Here is a 19,842-nt window from a genome sequence, read left to right on the forward strand (position 1 = left end):
AAGGAAGCGGAGCGGATCGCACGTCGGCCGGATTTTTGGATTTCTTCGGCTCTTGGATTCGGCGAGGAACTCATCACAGGTAGGTACACTGTTTTCGGAATTTTTTAGAATTATTTGGTATATTTTCGGATTTTTGCATGATTTTTAACGAAGAAAACTAAAAGATATACTAAACAGATTCCAAAAATAATGAAAGTTCGTGGGAAAATAATATGATAATGATATATCCTACCATGAATTTGTGAGAATTTTTGGATTTTGTTTGGTATATTATTTTATGCATTCTTTGAAAATTATCAGATTTCGGGAGAATTGTTACTGATGTCAAATCATAGATACAATTCTCCAAATTTTTACAGTAGTCTTAAATTCTATACTTCTTGCTTCTGTAAAATGTTCAAGTGATTTTGATCTTGTTTCATATGAGCTGTAGTGTTAATTCATAATCTGGTTTGAAATTTAAAAAATACGAAACTGATAGTAAATAGTTTTCTAAATTCATGGAAATCTCACAGCATGCTATTTTCACTTATATCTTACTACTGTAGAAATTTCATGAAATTTAGATTTCTATTTCTAGTAGTTTCTGTGTTATTTTTGCAATCTGGTCTTATTGTTGTTAAATCAAAATTAAATATGAGCTTAATGTAAAAATCCACAAAATTCATCCCGTAAGCTGCATGGATACCCATCTTACTGCTGTAGAAATTTTGATTCATTTCGAATTCGTTTGCTACAGTTTCACTTGTAAAAACACTCATATGTTTAAAATTGATAAAATCCATTGAAAATCCGAAATTAATTGAAAATCATCTGAAAATTTCTAAAGAACCTTAAATCTCTGTCACATGTTAACTCCTTAATCCATTGAAACAGAAATCTTAGGGTCTTTAGATTTCCCTCGAAAAATGGCCAGTGCATCCATAATCGTATCCCAATTGCAACCAATCTTTGACAATTTAGATATTTAAGCTATAACATGTTATTGGCTCCGAGGTTACTGTCCACGGAAATCCTGAGATCTGCCAGGCAATAAGATGCTATAACCTAAGTATTAAATTGCGCAAGGAAAGAGCGCACGATTCCCTCCCTTGGATGCCATTCTGGGCCGAAATTGGTGTACCCATAGGAGGCATGCTTTGCCTCATTTAAGAGAGTCTTTGACTCATTTGTTTGTGTGATGTTGTTGTCAGTGAGTCTTTGACTTGTGTTTCCATCTCTTTTAGGGAGTCTTTGACTCGTCTATCCTTTAGTTGTTGTCAGTGGAGTCTTTGACTCGTTTTTCCACCGCTATTAGAGAGTCATTGACTCATTTGTACCCTTCTTTAATATTTTTAGTTAGGAGTTTCTCCTTTAGAGTTGTTGATTACTTCGCTTTAATTAGAGGCTAACTCAGTCTTATTAGAGCTTTGCTTGCTTGGGATCTTGGATCGTTTTCTCTCTTCTTGGGACGCTATCTTTCTTGTTATGGTTCGTCTCTTTGAGACGTTAGTTGTTTGTTCGGGGTTTCCCCTTTTGGATTTAGGGCTTTGCCCTAGTTTGTGGTTGTTCTTGCGTGTTCCCTTTAAGATTGAAAACATTTAAAGGTTTAGAGCATTGGAAAAGCTTTAAAATCCAAAAACATTAGAAATTGAAAACTCAAAAAACATTTGAAAACTTTAAAAATATCAAAAACATTTGAAAAACATAAAAAAGTCTTTAAAAAAAAATCTAAAGTGTTGAGTGTTTATTTTAGAAGCGTATTAGGCGAGTTCGATTTTCGAACTACGTTGGCTTGATCCTCTTCCGAGGTACGTAGTGCAGCTTGGGATTTATATCCCAAGTCCAGCCAAACTTTTTTGTAAATAACGTTTTAAACCTTCTTCAAAAACCTTTAAAATATAGTTTTCAAAAGACCTTCCTCTAGAGTTAGGAGTTTCTCCTCGATAGAGAATTTTAGAGTTAGGGTTTTTCTTTTGATAGGTTGTTTGATTGATTGTTTGCTGTGTGCTTGTTTTAGAGTTAGAGGTCTGTCCTAGAGTTATAGGAGCGCCTCCGTCCGGTCAGTCGGCGATCCATATCGCCGAGTGATGACTAGAGTAGGATACGCTAGTCCACCCTTGGTTTTCCGTAGGAAATACAGCCTAGTCACACATAGGTTGTAAGAACCACCTGCATTAGCTTAGGGCTAATCTGCATTTAGTTAGGGCATATAGGGTGTCATAAAATCCACAATTCACTGAAATTTAAATAATCGTACAAGAAACTTTAATAACCGGTTCGGTCTTTTAGATCGAGTCTAGGATAGAAGTCTAGGTGTCTTAGGCATCCTAGCTTAGAATAGGCGCGGAGAACTACGTTGCCTTGATTCTCGTGGAGGCGGGGATACGTAGGCTTCTTTGGATGAATACCAGATCATCTGAGGACTCGGGCTAATCACTTTTAAAACTGTTGAAACAATCAAATCACTTAGGATTTTCCATGAAATTAGAATTTTAGGAGAACTTTCACTTAGATTGAATCCAAACCAATTAAGAAATCAAGATACACATTTAGGATTCACATTGAAATTAGATCATAGGATGCATGTCACATAGTTCGCACATTAACAGAGAGTTGAATGAGCCATTTAAAATGAATTTAAAAGAGTTAACTTTTGGAATTGAAGACCGATCATCGGGCAGGAATGGTGCATGTGGTGGATAAATCCCCATACCTTCCATTCTTGTAACCAGGTAGCGAGTCTAGATTTCTGGTTAATTATGGGTCCTAGATCCCATATCTAGGTGGCGACTCTGTCAGTCTCTTTTGTGTGGAATTCGGATTGCCTTAGCGATCCCAAGTTCACATAAAAGACGAATTAAAATCAATAATAAAAGGCACACGCCAATCGCGTGGGTACGAGAGACCAAGAGAGAGTGCGCGGCGGCTCGCGCCACCACCCCTCTCGCGGGATCGGGTCCCACAGACTGGCGACTCTGCTGGGGATCACCTAACTTCATTACAATTCCAAAGGATAACTCATTTGAATCTATTTCAACTGGCTCATGAAAACTCTATCTCTTTTATGCTTGTTAGATTAGTTTGTATGCTTTATTTTCTCATCACATTTACTCAAACTTAATCTAACAAAACCTGAAGGCATCATAGATTGCGCGAACTTATTGCACACACTTACATCACTTTCATCTAAACCCCTGCATCTCACATGCACACACGTCCTATTTTAGGAACCCGGAGTGTTATCTAGCATGGTTGACTGGGATTTCATCACCTGGTGCCTCTGTGCTAGAGAAGCATTCCACCCTTAGCCTAGTACCTTTATGGTACGTAAACGGATCTCTTGTTCACGTACTGATACGCCGGACACTGGTACAGTATATCGAACATGGATTCGCGCTAAGGGAACTCTTGGCCTTACCCCTAGATTAACCCACACATGCATGTAGTATACGAACACATGTGCATCACGTGTGTGAGCCTAGTTTAGGATATCTTACCCAATTGTGTGTGTGAGCCTAGTTTAGGATATCCTACCCATTTGTGTCTAGATTAGGCCGTAGTCCATCTTTCAATGGCTACGATCGGTCCTAGGTACACAAACAAAGTCATGAGTCGAGATCCTCTCTCCACTCCGCTAGATTAGGGTTAGGGTTGATGCCTTCAGGTAACACTGATAAAATGTGCGAAAATTAAAAAACTTTTCCTTTGGGGTTAGGATGTAAATCCCATTCATTTCCAAAGATCTCATAGGATTAGTCATTCATGATCCATCTGTTGAAAGCAATCTTATGCTATCTCATCTCATCTTGATCTCATCTTGTTGTTGATATCCATCATTCAGATTTTAGATCTGGTCCTTGACCCGACTTTTGTCATTCTTATGGCCATGGTCTATTATCTGAGCCATTGATTGATCCATGTTTATCATATATCTTTTACCCCTGGATCATATCGAAATCATTGATGAAAAAGTTTGATCTCACCTGTATTCTTTGAGTGCATGATCGTTGCTGAGATCGAAACTTATTTTGATTAGGGATGTTTATCGTTCCTGACTCTTTCATTCCCAAAAGAAGAACGGTTATACCCAAAGAACACCTTAAGGAATAGATTGAGGATTCTTTCCAAATTAACATACCCGTTGATGTATTTCAAGATTACTCTTTTCTCTATTTGTTCAGAATCTTTATCTCATGATTATTGATCTAGTATGTTAACTTCCAATCAGGATTCTGAAAGATAGCAACCATCGCTTCAAAAAAGGGCACCCAAGCTAAACCTACCTGGTCTAGACCTACCTCAATATCTAGACTTGTTCGTCACTTTGATCCCACTGTGTCACCAACAGCACCTTTACCATCTTCACCAGAGTTGTCAGGTTCTTTTGAAGTCAACCAAATGGCTAATGATCCAGTGGACCCCATGATAACTATACAGGAAATGTTGAGAAATATGTGTCGAGATATAGCAGGGTTGAAAGATGAGGTGACTCATCTAAAAGACCAGAGTACTCAAAAGGTCTCTACTTCTAAAGATCCCGCCATTCAGCCTCCTCCGGCCACATCTCCTAACCTCACCAGACCAGTCATCTCTCCCGTAGAGATCGATCTAAAAGATGAGCAATATGCTGGGGAATACTTTGTCCCTCCGGTTAACAAGGAGAATGAGTTGTTCGATAAGTATGAGAAGATGGCTCGTGACATTGAGAGCATGAAGGTTCAAGCGTCCAAGGGATTCGATATTTCTGAATTTCTGATGTCCCCTAATGCCATATTCCCGCCTAAGTTCAAGGCACCAGACTATGACAAATATGATGGAACTGGGTGTCCGAGAAACCACGTCAGATGGTTCATCACTCTTTCCCAGCAGCATGGCTTAAGTCGAGAGCAGATGGCTCATTTGTTTCCTATGTCTCTTATAGGGGTAGCCAAAAGATGGTTTTTGAGGTTGAAACCAGAAGAGATTAGGACATTAGAAGAAATCTCTAACCGATTCGTAGAACAATTCTCCATGGAGGAAGGGATCGAGGTCACTAAAAGAGATCTGAAGCTGTTGAAGCAGAATCCTCAGGAGACATTCACATCTTTCATTAGGCGCTGGAGGCGCAAGTCTGCCCAACTGAGCCATAGAATGTCAGAGGAAGACCAGATAAAGTTGGTCCTCAAGAGCTTGTCCCCGCAGTACTTTCACTTCATGGCGCCGCAGCACTATCAGAATTTCGATCATTTGATTAAGACCGGCACCCAGATCGAGGATGCTATTGCTAAGGGCCTCCGAGCCAAAACGCTATCTGATGTCCGAGAGGGGAAGAGGCCTATGATCCAACCGAAGGAAGTACAAGCAGTCAGTTATACCAGACCAGTGGCCAAGCCTGTTGATGAAGTTGTTAGACCAATGGTGACGAAGCAGTTCAGGCAGTTTGACCCATTACCATTTCCACTGCCCATGATACTTAAGAAGTTGATCAGAGACAAGAAGATCAGACTTCCGGATGTCAAACCTGTACCTAATCCGCTGCCCGGAAACTGGAGAAGGGATCAATACTGTGAATATCACAGGGGCCCGGGACACATGACTGAGAACTGTTTGGCCTTGAAGCACGCGATTCAGAACATGATCGATAAAGATGAGCTTGCAGTTGAAAGGCCGAATATCACTCAGAATCCTCTCCCCAACCACCGTGCTGTTGCTCCTCCCACTACAAACGCTATCTTTGTAGATGAGCCCATCCTTGATCCCTCTGCTCTCATTTGCGCTATTACATCTGATAAAACATATGTTTTGAAGTTTGACGATGAAGAGCTCAAAGAATTCAGAGAAAAAGAACCTTATATGCTGTCGTTTGACGATGGTGAACTCGCTGAGTCATCTTCAACCCAGTCATATGCGCTTCAGAATGTTGGTCTGGAAGAAGCAAAGGAAGCCACCTATGTTCTAAGGATGGAGGACTTTGAAGAGGATGTCAGTAATGCACCTTATGTTTTCAGAACGGACAAAGACGAACTGCTGTTGCTGGATGATCAGTGTAACGAGATGCGTCACATGACCCGAGGTGGGCGAGTGTTCAAACCACCAGAATTGAGTGTAGAAAACCCGGCAGGGGTTGCAAGAAACTCAGAAAATCAGAGGCAGAATAAAGTGAGCGCAGACGAAGAAGATGAGAGCCTGTTAAAGCAGCTGAAGAAGACTCAGGCTAATATCTCGGTATGGGGTTTACTAATGGCCTCATCGAAGCACAGAAAGCTAGTCCTTCAAGAGCTTAATGCAGCACAAGTTTCTGTTAATACCTCACCTGACGAGCTTGTCAGTCTCGTAGCCATGGCCAGAGCTGCGAAAACATTGTCATTCGCTGATGACGATTTACCTCCTGAGGGCCGAGACCATACTAAGCCTCTTAAAATCACAGTCTTCTGTAACAAGAAGAAGGTGCCAGAGGTGTTGGTTGACAACGGCTCTGCACTGAATGTTTGCCCATTAAGCACCGCAGCAACCCTGGGGTTCAGTCCTGAGAATTTTATTCCATCCGAGCAGGGTATTCTAGCATATGATGGCACTCGCCGAGATGTAATCGGGACTTTGGTCACTGAGATACAGATTGGCGGAGAAGACTTTGAGGTAGAATTTCAAGTCTTAGATATTAAGGCTTCATTCTTACTGTTGCTTGGCCGTCCTTGGATGCACAAGGTCGGGGTTGTTCCGTCTACTCTCCACCAAAAACTGAAGTTCATTCGCAGGAACAGAGTGATAACGGTAAAGGGGGATCCTGATCTCGAGATAGGGCAGATCACTCCGGACATAACTGGGGAAAGATCCGAAGATGTCAATTTGACGGGGTTTTCACTAGAGGTAACTACGATCACTTTCAAAGAGGCTTTGAATGAGGAAATTTGTTTCCTGACCAGTACGAATTCGAATGTCATCAGAATGATTCGCCGACAGGGCTATATGCCAGGCGCCGGGTTAGGCAAATATCATCAGGGTTTGACCGAGTTTCCTGTGTTCAAAACATTCAATGGTTTGTTCGGACTGGGTTACAAGCCTACAAAGAAAGAAATTGTAGAGATGAAGCAGTTGATGCTGAAATGGGCAGAAAACCGTCGTCGGGGCTTGGGGCTGCCAATGGCACCCATTGATTTGAAAATGAACGGCCGATTCCGAAAAGAAGGCGCAGCCTTTCCTTTCTGTGGCTTTGCAGAGTTTTGGTTGGATGAGAGCACAGGGCAGATGCTTCCGGGGTTTGAGATTTTCTTCGATCTTGAGCTAGAAGATGAGCCAGTGGATATGCAGATTGTAGAGACAGAGTCTGAGGCTGATTGGACAGAGCACATAGAGCCGAGTCTTCTGAATTCACTTTTCCAAGAAGGGTCACACACTGTGGCCGTGATTGGCAGGAGCCCGCTAATACTAGACCCAACTCGTCTTATCACCCCGGCTGAGGAACCTCTGACTAACTGGACTTCTCAAGTCCTACCCCAGGTTATTTTCCAGTACAATCGAATCCCTTCAGAAGAGTCAGTCGTTCGTAAGTATGTGTCAGTCTCCGAGTTTGATTCAGAGTCTATTTCTTCTAATAAGTCTTTTGATGCAGGTACCATAGAAGACTATTCTCCTAAGGTCGGTGGCGGTTCTTCTTTTTCTGGCAAGATTGAGTTGAAGATTGTTCCCAATAAAGCACCTGATGCTGTTTCCTCATGTAGTTCTGAGTCAGTTGACGCAGGTGTCAACATTTCCATCGAGTCTGTAAAAATGAGTCCAAAGTTCATTGTACCCCCCGATGAGGGTAATTCGTCTGTTGATGTATATGATTCAAATTTCAATGAAATGAAGGATTCTTCTTTTGAGTACATTCCTGTCTCTATTTCATCTGCTGAATCTGCTCTAAAATCTGATAATCTTAATAATAACAATCAAGACTCCCCCTCTGATGAGGATGCCGACGAAACTCCCCCTGAAATCAGACATATGATCCAACAGGAGGAGAGTCGCCGAGCAAAACCACTTGATGAGGAAGTTGAAACTGTGAACATTGGTGATGAAACCTCAATTCAGGAAATAAAGATTGGCAAAACTTTATCTCCTGAAGAACGCGAGGAATTGATCACCCTGCTTAAAGAGTTCAAAGAAGTTTTTGCTTGGTCTTACGATGATATGCCAGGATTAAGTGAGGAAATCGTCCAGCACAGATTACCCGTAATCCTTGGTGCTAAGCCAAAGAAGCAAAAACTCCGAAAGCTCAAAACAGAATGGGAGTTGAAAGTCTATGAAGAAGTGAAGAAATTGTTAGAAGTAAAATTCATCCAGGTGGTGGAATATCCTGAATGGCTCGCTAACATAGTACCGGTGCCCAAAAAGGACGGGAAAGTCAGAATGTGTGTTGATTTTAGAGATTTAAACAAAGCAAGTCCTAAAGATGACTTTCCTCTTCCAAGCATTGATCTCCTGGTGGATAACACTGCTGGGCATGCTCTTTTATCCTTTATGGACGGATTCTCTGGGTACAATCAGATTAAAATGGCACCTGAAGACATGTTGAAGACAGCGTTCATCACTCAGTGGGGTACATATTGCTACAGAGTGATGCCGTTTGGCTTGAAAAATGCTGGTGCTACATATCAAAGAGCCGCCACGACTCTTCTTCATGATATGATTCACAAAGAGGTTGAAGTTTACGTTGATGACATGATCGTAAAGGGGAAGACTCGGCCTGAGCACACTGTTGCCCTAAGAAAGTTTTTTGAACGGATCAGGAAGTATCAGCTTCGTCTGAACCCGAGTAAATGTGTATTTGGCGTTACGTCAGGGAAACTCTTGGGGTTTATGGTCAGCGAAAGAGGGATCGAAGTGGACCCGCAAAAGATCAAGGCGATTCAAGAAATGCAGCCGCCGAAGACAGAAAGGCAGATCCGAGGTTTCCTTGGCAAAGTTCAGTATCTGAGACGGTTCATAGCACATCTGACGATGACGTGTGAACCCATTTTCAAGCTTCTGAAGAAGAATTCCTCGAACAAGTGGAATGAAGAGTGCCAGGAGGCTTTTGAAAAGGTTAAGCAATGCCTATCATTGCCCCCTGTTCTTTCGCCAGTTATTCCAGGCCAGCCGTTGCTGTTGTACTTATCTATCACGGATACAGCGATGGGTTGCATGCTTGCTCAGCAGGATCTTGAGTCTAAGAAAGAAAGACCCATTTACTACATCAGCAAGAAGATGCTAGAGTATGAATTAAAATACACTGTTTTGGAGAAGACTTGTCTCGCATTAGTTTGGGCAACCCAGAGGCTTAGACATTATTTGCTTTCAAACAAGGTTCTTCTGCTTTCACGAATGGACCCTCTAAAGTACTTGTTTGAGAAACCTGCCCTTACAGGAAGGACTGCAAGGTGGTTATTGTTATTGTCTGAGTTCGACATCACTTATGTCACTCAGAAATCAGTTAAGGGGCGGATTATAGCTGAACAATTGGCCGATGCTCCAGTTGAGGAGAATGCTGTTCTAAAAGCCGAATTCCCTGATGAAGAAATTATGGATATCGAAGAAGAAGAGGTTCTCAGCACCAAGTGGTTAATGTACTTTGATGGAGCCGTAAACAGCCGTGGGCAAGGAGTAGGTGCAGTCTTGGTCTCTCCGAAGAAAGAATACATTCCTATCTCCATCAAGTTGCAGTTCGAGTGCACCAACAACATGGCAGAGTACGAAGCCTGTATTGCCGGACTTGAAGCAGCCTTAGCTTTGCAGATTCAAGATATTGATGTGTTCGGGGATTCCATCCTGATCATTTACCAGATTAATGGGCAATGGAAAACTCGAGAAGATAGATTGATCCCTTATAATATGTATTTGGAATCTCTAGTCCAGAAATTCAAGAGCGTCACATTTACTCACTTATCAAGGACCAGAAATCATTTTGCTGATGCTTTGGCCACTTTGGCCTCGATGTTAGATATCTCCGCTACAATGGAAGTTCAACCGTTAGCCATCAGACTGCAATGGGCCCCTGCGCACGTAAATGCTATTGAGATTTCAGCTAGATGTCCAGATGGGAAGCCTTGGTACACAGATATCAGAAACCTCATTTCAGGCAAGGGTCATCCTCCGGAAGCTTCAAGCAAGGAAAGGAAAACTCTCCAGAAGTTATCTGCGAATTTCATCATTTGCGGTGAAGAACTGTATAGAAGGTCATTTGATGGCATACAACTCCTTTGTGTTGATGAAGATAAAGCTGCAGAGCTTATTGAGCAGACTCATGAAGGTGTTTGTGGACCTCATATGAACGGGAAGATGCTATCTAGAAAGATCCTTAGACTTGGATTCTATTGGCCTACAATGGAAACAGACTGCTTCGCATTTGTAAAGAAATGCCATAAGTGTCAAGTCTATGCGAATCTTATTCATGTTCCTCCTTCGGAGTTGCACTCCCTGACTTCGCCGTGGCCGTTTTCGGTATGGGGAATAGACATCATTGGGAAGATTTATCCGAGATCCTCAAGCGGACATGAGTACATTCTGGTGGCTATTGATTATTTCACAAAGTGGATAGAGGCTGCATCTTATGCTTCCATCACTTCAAACACAGTTGCGAAGTTCATCCGTACCAATATAATTTGCAGATATGGAGTACCTCACGAGTTGATTTCAGATAATGGATCACATTTCAAGAAAGAGGTGTTACACCTGTGTGAAGAGTTCAAGATAAAGCATCACAAGTCGTCTCCTTACAGGCCGCAGACGAATGGGGCCGTTGAAGCAGCAAATAAGAACATCAAAGTCATTATCAGTAAGATGACTGAGACATATAAGGACTGGTCGAACAAACTTCCTTATGCCTTATGGGCTTATAGAACATCGATCAGGTCTTCAACAGGCGTGACTCCGTATTCTTTGGTGTACGGAATGGAGGCTGTTCTCCCTGTTGAGTTAAGAATCCCCTCTTTGAGAGTGATGGTGGAGGCCGATCTGCCAGAGTCAGAATGGGCGAAGGCCAGACACAATGAACTGCAGATGATAGATGAGAAGAGGCTGAGAGCCTTGTATCATATCCAGGGATATCAGAGACGGATTGAGAGAGCTTTCAATAAGAAGGTTCGTGTCCGAGATTTGAAGCCTGGAGATCTTGTATTGAAGTCCTACAGGGCACCGGTATTTGACCCAAGAGGAAAGTTCAGGCCAAACTGGTCTGGTCCTTACATTGTTGATGAAGTCCTGCCTGGAAAAGCCGTAAGACTCCTCAATGAAAATGGAGAAAAATTAAATGAACCTACAAACCTGGATCAATTAAAAAAATATTATGCTTAAGTACACCAGGAGGCCATCCTTGGACGATTTGAGCTTCAAGCCAATACCCAAATGTTTTAAACTATTTGCAAACCCGTTGGGCCTAGAAAAAAATGAATAATGAAACCCCTTTCCGCTAAAAGAACCTGTGAGCCAAAAGCAAAATCAAAATTTCTTTGTTAAACTTAAACCAGGGGCATCTTTTATGACTTTCGTCATAAAAGATTTTAAGCCCGAACTACGCGTGACCTGATTCCCAATTTCTTTGGGGATACGTAGGCAGTCTGGAGGATCCAGATTCGGTCCAGATACATGCAAACATACCAAATTCTAACCGGTTTGAACCTAAGCCTACCCAAAAGTCCTTCTGGTGTACTCAGGACCAGGTTTGTAGAGAAACAGAAAGAAAGAAAAATGATGGAGTCTTAGACCCGCTAGACTGAAAACCCGCAAGGGCGGTCTAGGCAAAAGTTAGGGTCATTCACCCGCTAAGCTGAAAACCCGAAAGGGCGGCTTAGGCAAAAATCAGGGTGCGGAGCCTGCTGGATGGCAAATCTGCAAGGGCAGACAGTCCAGGCAAAAATTAAGGTATGCGGTCCGCCGAATCGAAAACCTGAAAAGGCGATTTGGTCATGGCAGTGACTTCATGAGGAGATGGCAGAGCTTTAAAAGTCAGCTTAACTTTCAGCTTCTTTGGCACCTTCTCAAAGTCTAAGTAAGCGCCATCAAGACTTCTTCTGATACTCTTTGAGTTAGAGAGGTTGAAACCAAGCAATCTAAAGGGATAATAGCAATGACGAAAATACCAAAAAGGGGGTTGAAGCACCTTTAAACGCGGTATTCAAAAGATTCCAAGAGTGGTTGACTTTTACCATTTAAAAAAAAAAAAAAAAAAAAAAAAAAAAAAAATCTTATCAGACTAAGAAGCAGATTTCAGTCTCTCTTAATGTTCGAGTCGTGTGTTCGTCAGTTGTCTCGTTCGTGGTTTGTCAAAGTGTTTCCTTGTTGAGTCGAGGTCAGTTGTCAGAATCCTGTTTAGTTAAAATCCCTCCCCAAGCCGGGGTGGCAAAAAAAAAAAAAGAGAGGAGGGAAAGCAGAACTCTCAGAGAAGCAGAGAATTTATGGCCCCTGTGAACAAGTGCAAAGCAGAGCAATTCAGAGGTTGATAGGCTTTCAGCCCGGTAGTGATGAAGCAGGATTTTGAGCAGAACCATGTTCTTGTATTTTTAAGAGCCTTATAAACCCAAGTGTTCATCAGAAAAGTTTGTAACCCCAAGTGTACATTATGAAAGCCTTTGGCCCATTTTTCTTGTGTTGCTCTCCAAATGAATTTTGTTATGGAAGTAATCATACTAGGGGCATCTTTTATGACTCACGTCATAAAAGATGTCAAATACACATTGATATTTGAAATGGACATTCTCCTCAAATAGAGACTAGAGAGTTTGAACAGGCTCTTTTGGTTCAAGCTCTCCTGTCGAGTATTTGGTTCGTGTTGCTTCGGTAAAGCTTCAATCTCTAAAAAAAAATAAAAAAATAAAAAATAAAAAATAAAATAATAATAAAAAGAATGACTCTTTGAGCGTGGTATTTGGGACTTTTTAAGTGTCCGCAGTGTGTCCCTACCTAACAAGTTGGGAGTCAGGCATACCTGCGAGGGGGTTTGTATGGATCCGTGTTGCATGACGGGCATACAAATCTGGATTTATATGGAACCGTGTTACACCACGGGCATATAAATCTGGGGTCTTATGAGATAATTTAGCAATTCCTTTGTTGATTTGAGACTCTTTGAGTAGTTGAGACCCTTCGAGTGTTACAGACTCTTCGGGTAGTTGAGACTCTTTGAGTATTAAATGTTTTGTGTTGATTTGAGACTCTTTGAGTAGTTGAGACCCTTCGAGTGTTACAGACTCTTCGGGTAATTGAGACTCTTTGAGTATAAATGTTTGGTGTTGATTTGAGACTCTTTGAGTAGTTGAGACCCTTCGAGTGTTACAGATTCTTCGGGTAGTTGAGACTCTTTGAGTATAAATGTTTTGTGTTGATTTGAGACTCTTTGAGTAGTTGAGACCCTTCGAGTGTTGCAGACTCTTCGGGTAGTTGAGGCTCTTTGAGTATAAATGTGTTTTATGTTGATTTGAGACTCTTTGAGTAATTGAGACCCTTCGAGTGTTGCAGACTCTTCGGGTAGTTGAGACTCTTTGAGTAAAAATGTTTTGTGTTGATTTGAGACTCTTTGAGTAGTTGAGACCCTTCGAGTGTTGCAGACTCTTCGGGTAGTTGAGGCTCTTTGAGTATAAATGTGTTTTGTGTTGATTTGAGACTCTTTGAGTAGTTGAGACCCTTCGAGTGTTGCAGACTCTTCGGGTAGTTGAGGCTCTTTGAGTATAAATGTGTTTTGTGTTGAGTTGAGACTCTTTGAGTAAAAATGTTTTGTGTTGATTTGAGACTCTTTGAGTAGTTGAGACCCTTCGAGTGTTACAGACTCTTCGGGTAGTTGAGACTCTTTGAGTATAAATGTTTCGCGTTAATTTGAGACTCTTTGAGTAGTTAAGGCCCTTTGAGTATTACAGACTCTTTGGGTAGTTGAGGCTCTTTGAGTATAAAGATTTCTGTGTGTTTGAAGCTCTCTGAGTGTTTGATTTGAGACTCTATGAGTGTTACATACTCTTTGAGTAATTTGATTTGATATTCTTTGAAGGATTGATTTACGTCTGCATCGATAGTGGTCTGCTTTCTTTGAGGTAATTTCATTGGGTTCGTTTTCTTAAAAGCTTTGTTATAAAAGAGTATGTTTGTGTTTGCTTTAATAGAGTCTTTGCGTATTGATTTAAATAGTTGAGTTGTGAGTATTAGAGAGAAGCCATCTCACTGAGATGTCATGATTGCCGAGTTATGGGTCGGTGAGAGGTTATCTCCCATTTGCTTGTTGTTTATGAGTCTCTTAATGTTACTTTGTTGTGTGCCCTTGTGAATACCATCCTTAGAACCCGAAAACCCAAAAAATTGCTTTGCTTTCGGGTCAGCCAAAATGTGTCGTCTGTTCAGCTTTGCCATTCGCGTGTTACACAGGCTTTGCCAAAGAGGGGCATCTGTAGACACCCCATTTTGACCGGACCCAAGTTCGCTATGCTTGGGCGTGTAGACACCCCATTTTGCTCTGCCTTAAGAAATTAGGGTTTTTCCATCGGTTTTCCAATGTCCTTCCTTCCCGCGTCCGTTTGTTACATTTCTAAATATTTTTGGTCGTTTCCGTCATGTTTCGTATTTTTCCGTTGAGTATTGAGAAGGGTTATTCATAAGAATCCGAGCAAAAGAGAATGTGGGACCCGCTGGTGTGGGACCCGTTTGTGTGGGACCCGCTGATGTGGGACCCGCTTGTGTGGGACCCGCTGATGTGGGACCCGCTTGTGCGGAACCCACAAAGTGGGACTCACCATTAGCATGACTTAACTTTCTCTACCATTTCCACTAACTTCATTTTTCCCTTTAAAATAACACCATTATCTCCATTACCATTATATATTCCATTATTCCCACCACCATTCCCACCATTACCATTATATATTCCATTATTCCCACCATTATTCCCACCATTACCATTATATACTCCATTATCCCCACCACCATTCCCACCATTACCATTATATATTCCATTATCCCCACCACCATTCCCACCATTACCATTATATATTCCATCATCCCCACCACCATTCCCACCATTACCATTATATATTCCATTATCCCCACCACCATTCCCACCATTACCATTATATATTCCATTATTCTCCACCACACCCACCATTCTCATTATTTATTTCCACCTCTCCACTTAGTTTTTCACTATATAAAGAGAGGTGATGAGGAGAAAAAAAGGAGGAGGAAAGGGGAGAAAAAAAAAAGGAGAGAAGGAAGAGAGGAGAAAAAAAAAAGAGAAGAGAAAAAAAAAAGAGGAGAAAGAAAAAAAAAAAAAAGAGAAGAGAGGGAGAGAAAATAAGAGAGAAAGAGAGAGAGGAAAATATAAAAACAAATAAGGAAGCGGAGCGGATCGCACGTCGGCCGGATTTTTGGATTTCTTCGGCTCTTGGATTCGGCGAGGAACTCATCACAGGTAGGTACACTGTTTTCGGAATTTTTTAGAATTATTTGGTATATTTTCGGATTTTTGCATGATTTTTAACGAAGAAAACTAAAAGATATACTAAACAGATTCCAAAAATAATGAAAGTTCGTGGGAAAATAATATGATAATGATATATCCTACCATGAATTTGTGAGAATTTTTGGATTTTGTTTGGTATATTATTTTATGCATTCTTTGAAAATTATCAGATTTCGGGAGAATTGTTACTGATGTCAAATCATAGATACAATTCTCCAAATTTTTACAGTAGTCTTAAATTCTATACTTCTTGCTTCTGTAAAATGTTCAAGTGATTTTGATCTTGTTTCATATGAGCTGTAGTGTTAATTCATAATCTGGTTTGAAATTTAAAAAATACGAAACTGATAGTAAATAGTTTTCTAAATTCATGGAAATCTCACAGCATGCTATTTTCACTTATATCTTACTACTGTAGAAATTTCATGAAATTTAGATTTCTATTTCTAGTAGTTTCTGTGTTATTTTTGCAATCTGGTCTTATTGTTGTTAAATCAAAATTAAATATGAGCTTAATGTAAAAATCCACAAAATTCATCCCGTAAGCTGCATGGATACCCATCTTACTGCTGTAGAAATTTTGATTCATTTCGAATTCGTTTGCTACAGTTTCACTTGTAAAAACACTCATATGTTTAAAATTGATAAAATCCATTGAAAATCCGAAATTAATTGAAAATCATCTGAAAATTTCTAAAGAACCTTAAATCTCTGTCACATGTTAACTCCTTAATCCATTGAAACAGAAATCTTAGGGTCTTTAGATTTCCCTCGAAAAATGGCCAGTGCATCCATAATCGTATCCCAATTGCAACCAATCTTTGACAATTTAGATATTTAAGCTATAACATGTTATTGGCTCCGAGGTTACTGTCCACGGAAATCCTGAGATCTGCCAGGCAATAAGATGCTATAACCTAAGTATTAAATTGCGCAAGGAAAGAGCGCACGATTCCCTCCCTTGGATGCCATTCTGGGCCGAAATTGGTGTACCCATAGGAGGCATGCTTTGCCTCATTTAAGAGAGTCTTTGACTCATTTGTTTGTGTGATGTTGTTGTCAGTGAGTCTTTGACTTGTGTTTCCATCTCTTTTAGGGAGTCTTTGACTCGTCTATCCTTTAGTTGTTGTCAGTGGAGTCTTTGACTCGTTTTTCCACCGCTATTAGAGAGTCATTGACTCATTTGTACCCTTCTTTAATATTTTTAGTTAGGAGTTTCTCCTTTAGAGTTGTTGATTACTTCGCTTTAATTAGAGGCTAACTCAGTCTTATTAGAGCTTTGCTTGCTTGGGATCTTGGATCGTTTTCTCTCTTCTTGGGACGCTATCTTTCTTGTTATGGTTCGTCTCTTTGAGACGTTAGTTGTTTGTTCGGGGTTTCCCCTTTTGGATTTAGGGCTTTGCCCTAGTTTGTGGTTGTTCTTGCGTGTTCCCTTTAAGATTGAAAACATTTAAAGGTTTAGAGCATTGGAAAAGCTTTAAAATCCAAAAACATTAGAAATTGAAAACTCAAAAAACATTTGAAAACTTTAAAAATATCAAAAACATTTGAAAAACATAAAAAAGTCTTTAAAAAAAAATCTAAAGTGTTGAGTGTTTATTTTAGAAGCGTATTAGGCGAGTTCGATTTTCGAACTACGTTGGCTTGATCCTCTTCCGAGGTACGTAGTGCAGCTTGGGATTTATATCCCAAGTCCAGCCAAACTTTTTTGTAAATAACGTTTTAAACCTTCTTCAAAAACCTTTAAAATATAGTTTTCAAAAGACCTTCCTCTAGAGTTAGGAGTTTCTCCTCGATAGAGAATTTTAGAGTTAGGGTTTTTCTTTTGATAGGTTGTTTGATTGATTGTTTGCTGTGTGCTTGTTTTAGAGTTAGAGGTCTGTCCTAGAGTTATAGGAGCGCCTCCGTCCGGTCAGTCGGCGATCCATATCGCCGAGTGATGACTAGAGTAGGATACGCTAGTCCACCCTTGGTTTTCCGTAGGAAATACAGCCTAGTCACACATAGGTTGTAAGAACCACCTGCATTAGCTTAGGGCTAATCTGCATTTAGTTAGGGCATATAGGGTGTCATAAAATCCACAATTCACTGAAATTTAAATAATCGTACAAGAAACTTTAATAACCGGTTCGGTCTTTTAGATCGAGTCTAGGATAGAAGTCTAGGTGTCTTAGGCATCCTAGCTTAGAATAGGCGCGGAGAACTACGTTGCCTTGATTCTCGTGGAGGCGGGGATACGTAGGCTTCTTTGGATGAATACCAGATCATCTGAGGACTCGGGCTAATCACTTTTAAAACTGTTGAAACAATCAAATCACTTAGGATTTTCCATGAAATTAGAATTTTAGGAGAACTTTCACTTAGATTGAATCCAAACCAATTAAGAAATCAAGATACACATTTAGGATTCACATTGAAATTAGATCATAGGATGCATGTCACATAGTTCGCACATTAACAGAGAGTTGAATGAGCCATTTAAAATGAATTTAAAAGAGTTAACTTTTGGAATTGAAGACCGATCATCGGGCAGGAATGGTGCATGTGGTGGATAAATCCCCATACCTTCCATTCTTGTAACCAGGTAGCGAGTCTAGATTTCTGGTTAATTATGGGTCCTAGATCCCATATCTAGGTGGCGACTCTGTCAGTCTCTTTTGTGTGGAATTCGGATTGCCTTAGCGATCCCAAGTTCACATAAAAGACGAATTAAAATCAATAATAAAAGGCACACGCCAATCGCGTGGGTACGAGAGACCAAGAGAGAGTGCGCGGCGGCTCGCGCCACCACCCCTCTCGCGGGATCGGGTCCCACACATACATATGTCGGATTTGAACCCAAGCCCCCTCTAAATCCAATGCCCTAACCACTCGGCCAAACCTTCATTTGTAATAAACAACCCACATTCTTTTATTTTATATATAAAAAATAAACATAATCCAAGCTTTAAAGCTCAGTTCGGCTCGGCTCGTTTATGAACCGAGCCTAAAAAGCTCACGAGCTTTTCCGAGCCGAACTATACAAAGCTCAAGTTCGGCTAGTTTATTTTGGCGAGCCTAATTTTTGGGCTCGTGTTCGGCTTGTTTAGTAAACGAACGAGCCCGAGCCGAGCTTTTAACGAGCCGAACCAAAACATGTTCACGAGCCGGCTCGGTTCATTTGCAGCCCTACTCTCATGGCACACGTGTATGGATTTATACCAGAAAATGAGGACCGGGGCTACGCTTATAAGGGATAACTCTCGTATCCCTAAAAAAAAAAACCATCTTTCGATTTCTAATTCCTACCTCATCATCATCTCTCAATTGAACTAAAGATTTTTATTTTCATGATCAAACTTTACTGCCAATAGGCTCGGTTTCAGATGAACTCCAAAATGGTGAACTCCAATGGTGAGTGGATTCTACGAGATGGGTTTTCAAAATATGACTATTTCCAAATGGAGAGATATAATTTCTCATAGAATCAAATCCACGAGTAATAGTTATTGCTTATATTTCTTTGGCACTCAACGTTGAAAAATACAACAGCTATGTACATAGGAAACTTATCCAACAGATATAAGTATTTTTAATAGGAAACCTAAGTGGGAGACGTGAAACAGTCAAGATAAATGATACTATCTAATAAAAATAAAAGATTTTAATAGGAAACTTATCCAACAGATATAAGTATTTTTATTATTTTTGATGAGACAAGAGTATGTTGGTTAATTTTTATAAGTTAAGTGTACTTTATTCATTTTTATGAGATAAACATATTTTGTCATTTTTCATGAGGAGATATTTTGTCCCTCGAAGAAGAGAAATCAAATCACTTTATTTGGGTAAATTTGTTCGGTTCCACTCTCGATCTCCGCAGCAGTGGTGAATCCCTTGAGGAGCTAGACCTAAAAGGGAAGAATGTTTTCAAGCTTAAAAGCATCCTACCCAACACCAAGAAGCATCCTCATTCAACAAGATAGGCATTCGATGTATCGGGGCAATCACTAACAAGAGCGTCACTTGTCTATCGATTCATTGGAGGCGATAGGTGCAAATGATCAAGCAAGATACAGATCAAGAAATTGAATTTTAATTATTTGTAGACACATATCGATTGGTCTAACCCTTTATAAAAGAAAGAGATGCTATGAAGCATATTATTCGAACAAATGTAGAAGCTGAACCAGCGCACTGTAAAAATTGGATAAGTTCGATCTATGGTCATTGAGGCCTCCTAAAAGGATATGCATTTTAAACTAAATATGTTAGTCAAAATGACTAATTCTGATGAAAATCCAAAAATTCCAGTTTCCACGCATTAAGCGAGGGCTGAGATGGCCTACCATGCATGTGACACACCTTTGGCAATCCGGACCGTTGGTATGGTGGGCATACTTATCGTTGCACAATGTCTCGACTTTTGGTTGATCCAGACCGTCCAT

The 19,842-nt window shown here is 40.6% G+C and overlaps 1 protein-coding gene across 1 annotated transcript; it reads left to right on the forward strand.

Moving 5' to 3' along the window:
- On the forward strand, window positions 1-18,879 carry LOC143863450 (uncharacterized). Its single transcript, XM_077374113.1, has 6 exons — window positions 1-79; window positions 4,211-6,149; window positions 6,717-6,883; window positions 7,178-7,369; window positions 7,571-7,779; window positions 18,769-18,879. Exons 2-6 carry the CDS (start codon window positions 4,381-4,383, stop codon window positions 18,877-18,879), a joined length of 2,448 nt encoding a protein of 815 aa, XP_077230228.1. The 5' UTR covers window positions 1-79; window positions 4,211-4,380.
- The last annotated feature ends 963 nt before the right edge of the window (window positions 18,880-19,842 follow it).

Source organism: Tasmannia lanceolata, unplaced genomic scaffold (genome assembly GCF_043159265.1).
Source record: "Tasmannia lanceolata isolate RefF3 unplaced genomic scaffold, GAP_Taslan_0.1 ptg000044l, whole genome shotgun sequence".
In the NCBI taxonomy this organism is placed as follows: Eukaryota; Viridiplantae; Streptophyta; class Magnoliopsida; order Canellales; family Winteraceae; genus Tasmannia; species Tasmannia lanceolata.

Excerpts from the sequence above, each read along its gene's own strand:
- LOC143863450 (XM_077374113.1), top strand. The coding sequence starts at position 4,381 with ATGGCTAATGATCCAGTGGACCCCATGATAACTATACAGGAAATGTTG. Across the intron at positions 6,150-6,716 it reads GACGAAGAAGATGAGAGCCT|GAACAGAGTGATAACGGTAA; the intron begins GTTAAAGCAGCT and ends GTTCATTCGCAG. Across the intron at positions 7,370-7,570 it reads ACACACTGTGGCCGTGATTG|GTACCATAGAAGACTATTCT; the intron begins GCAGGAGCCCGC and ends CTTTTGATGCAG.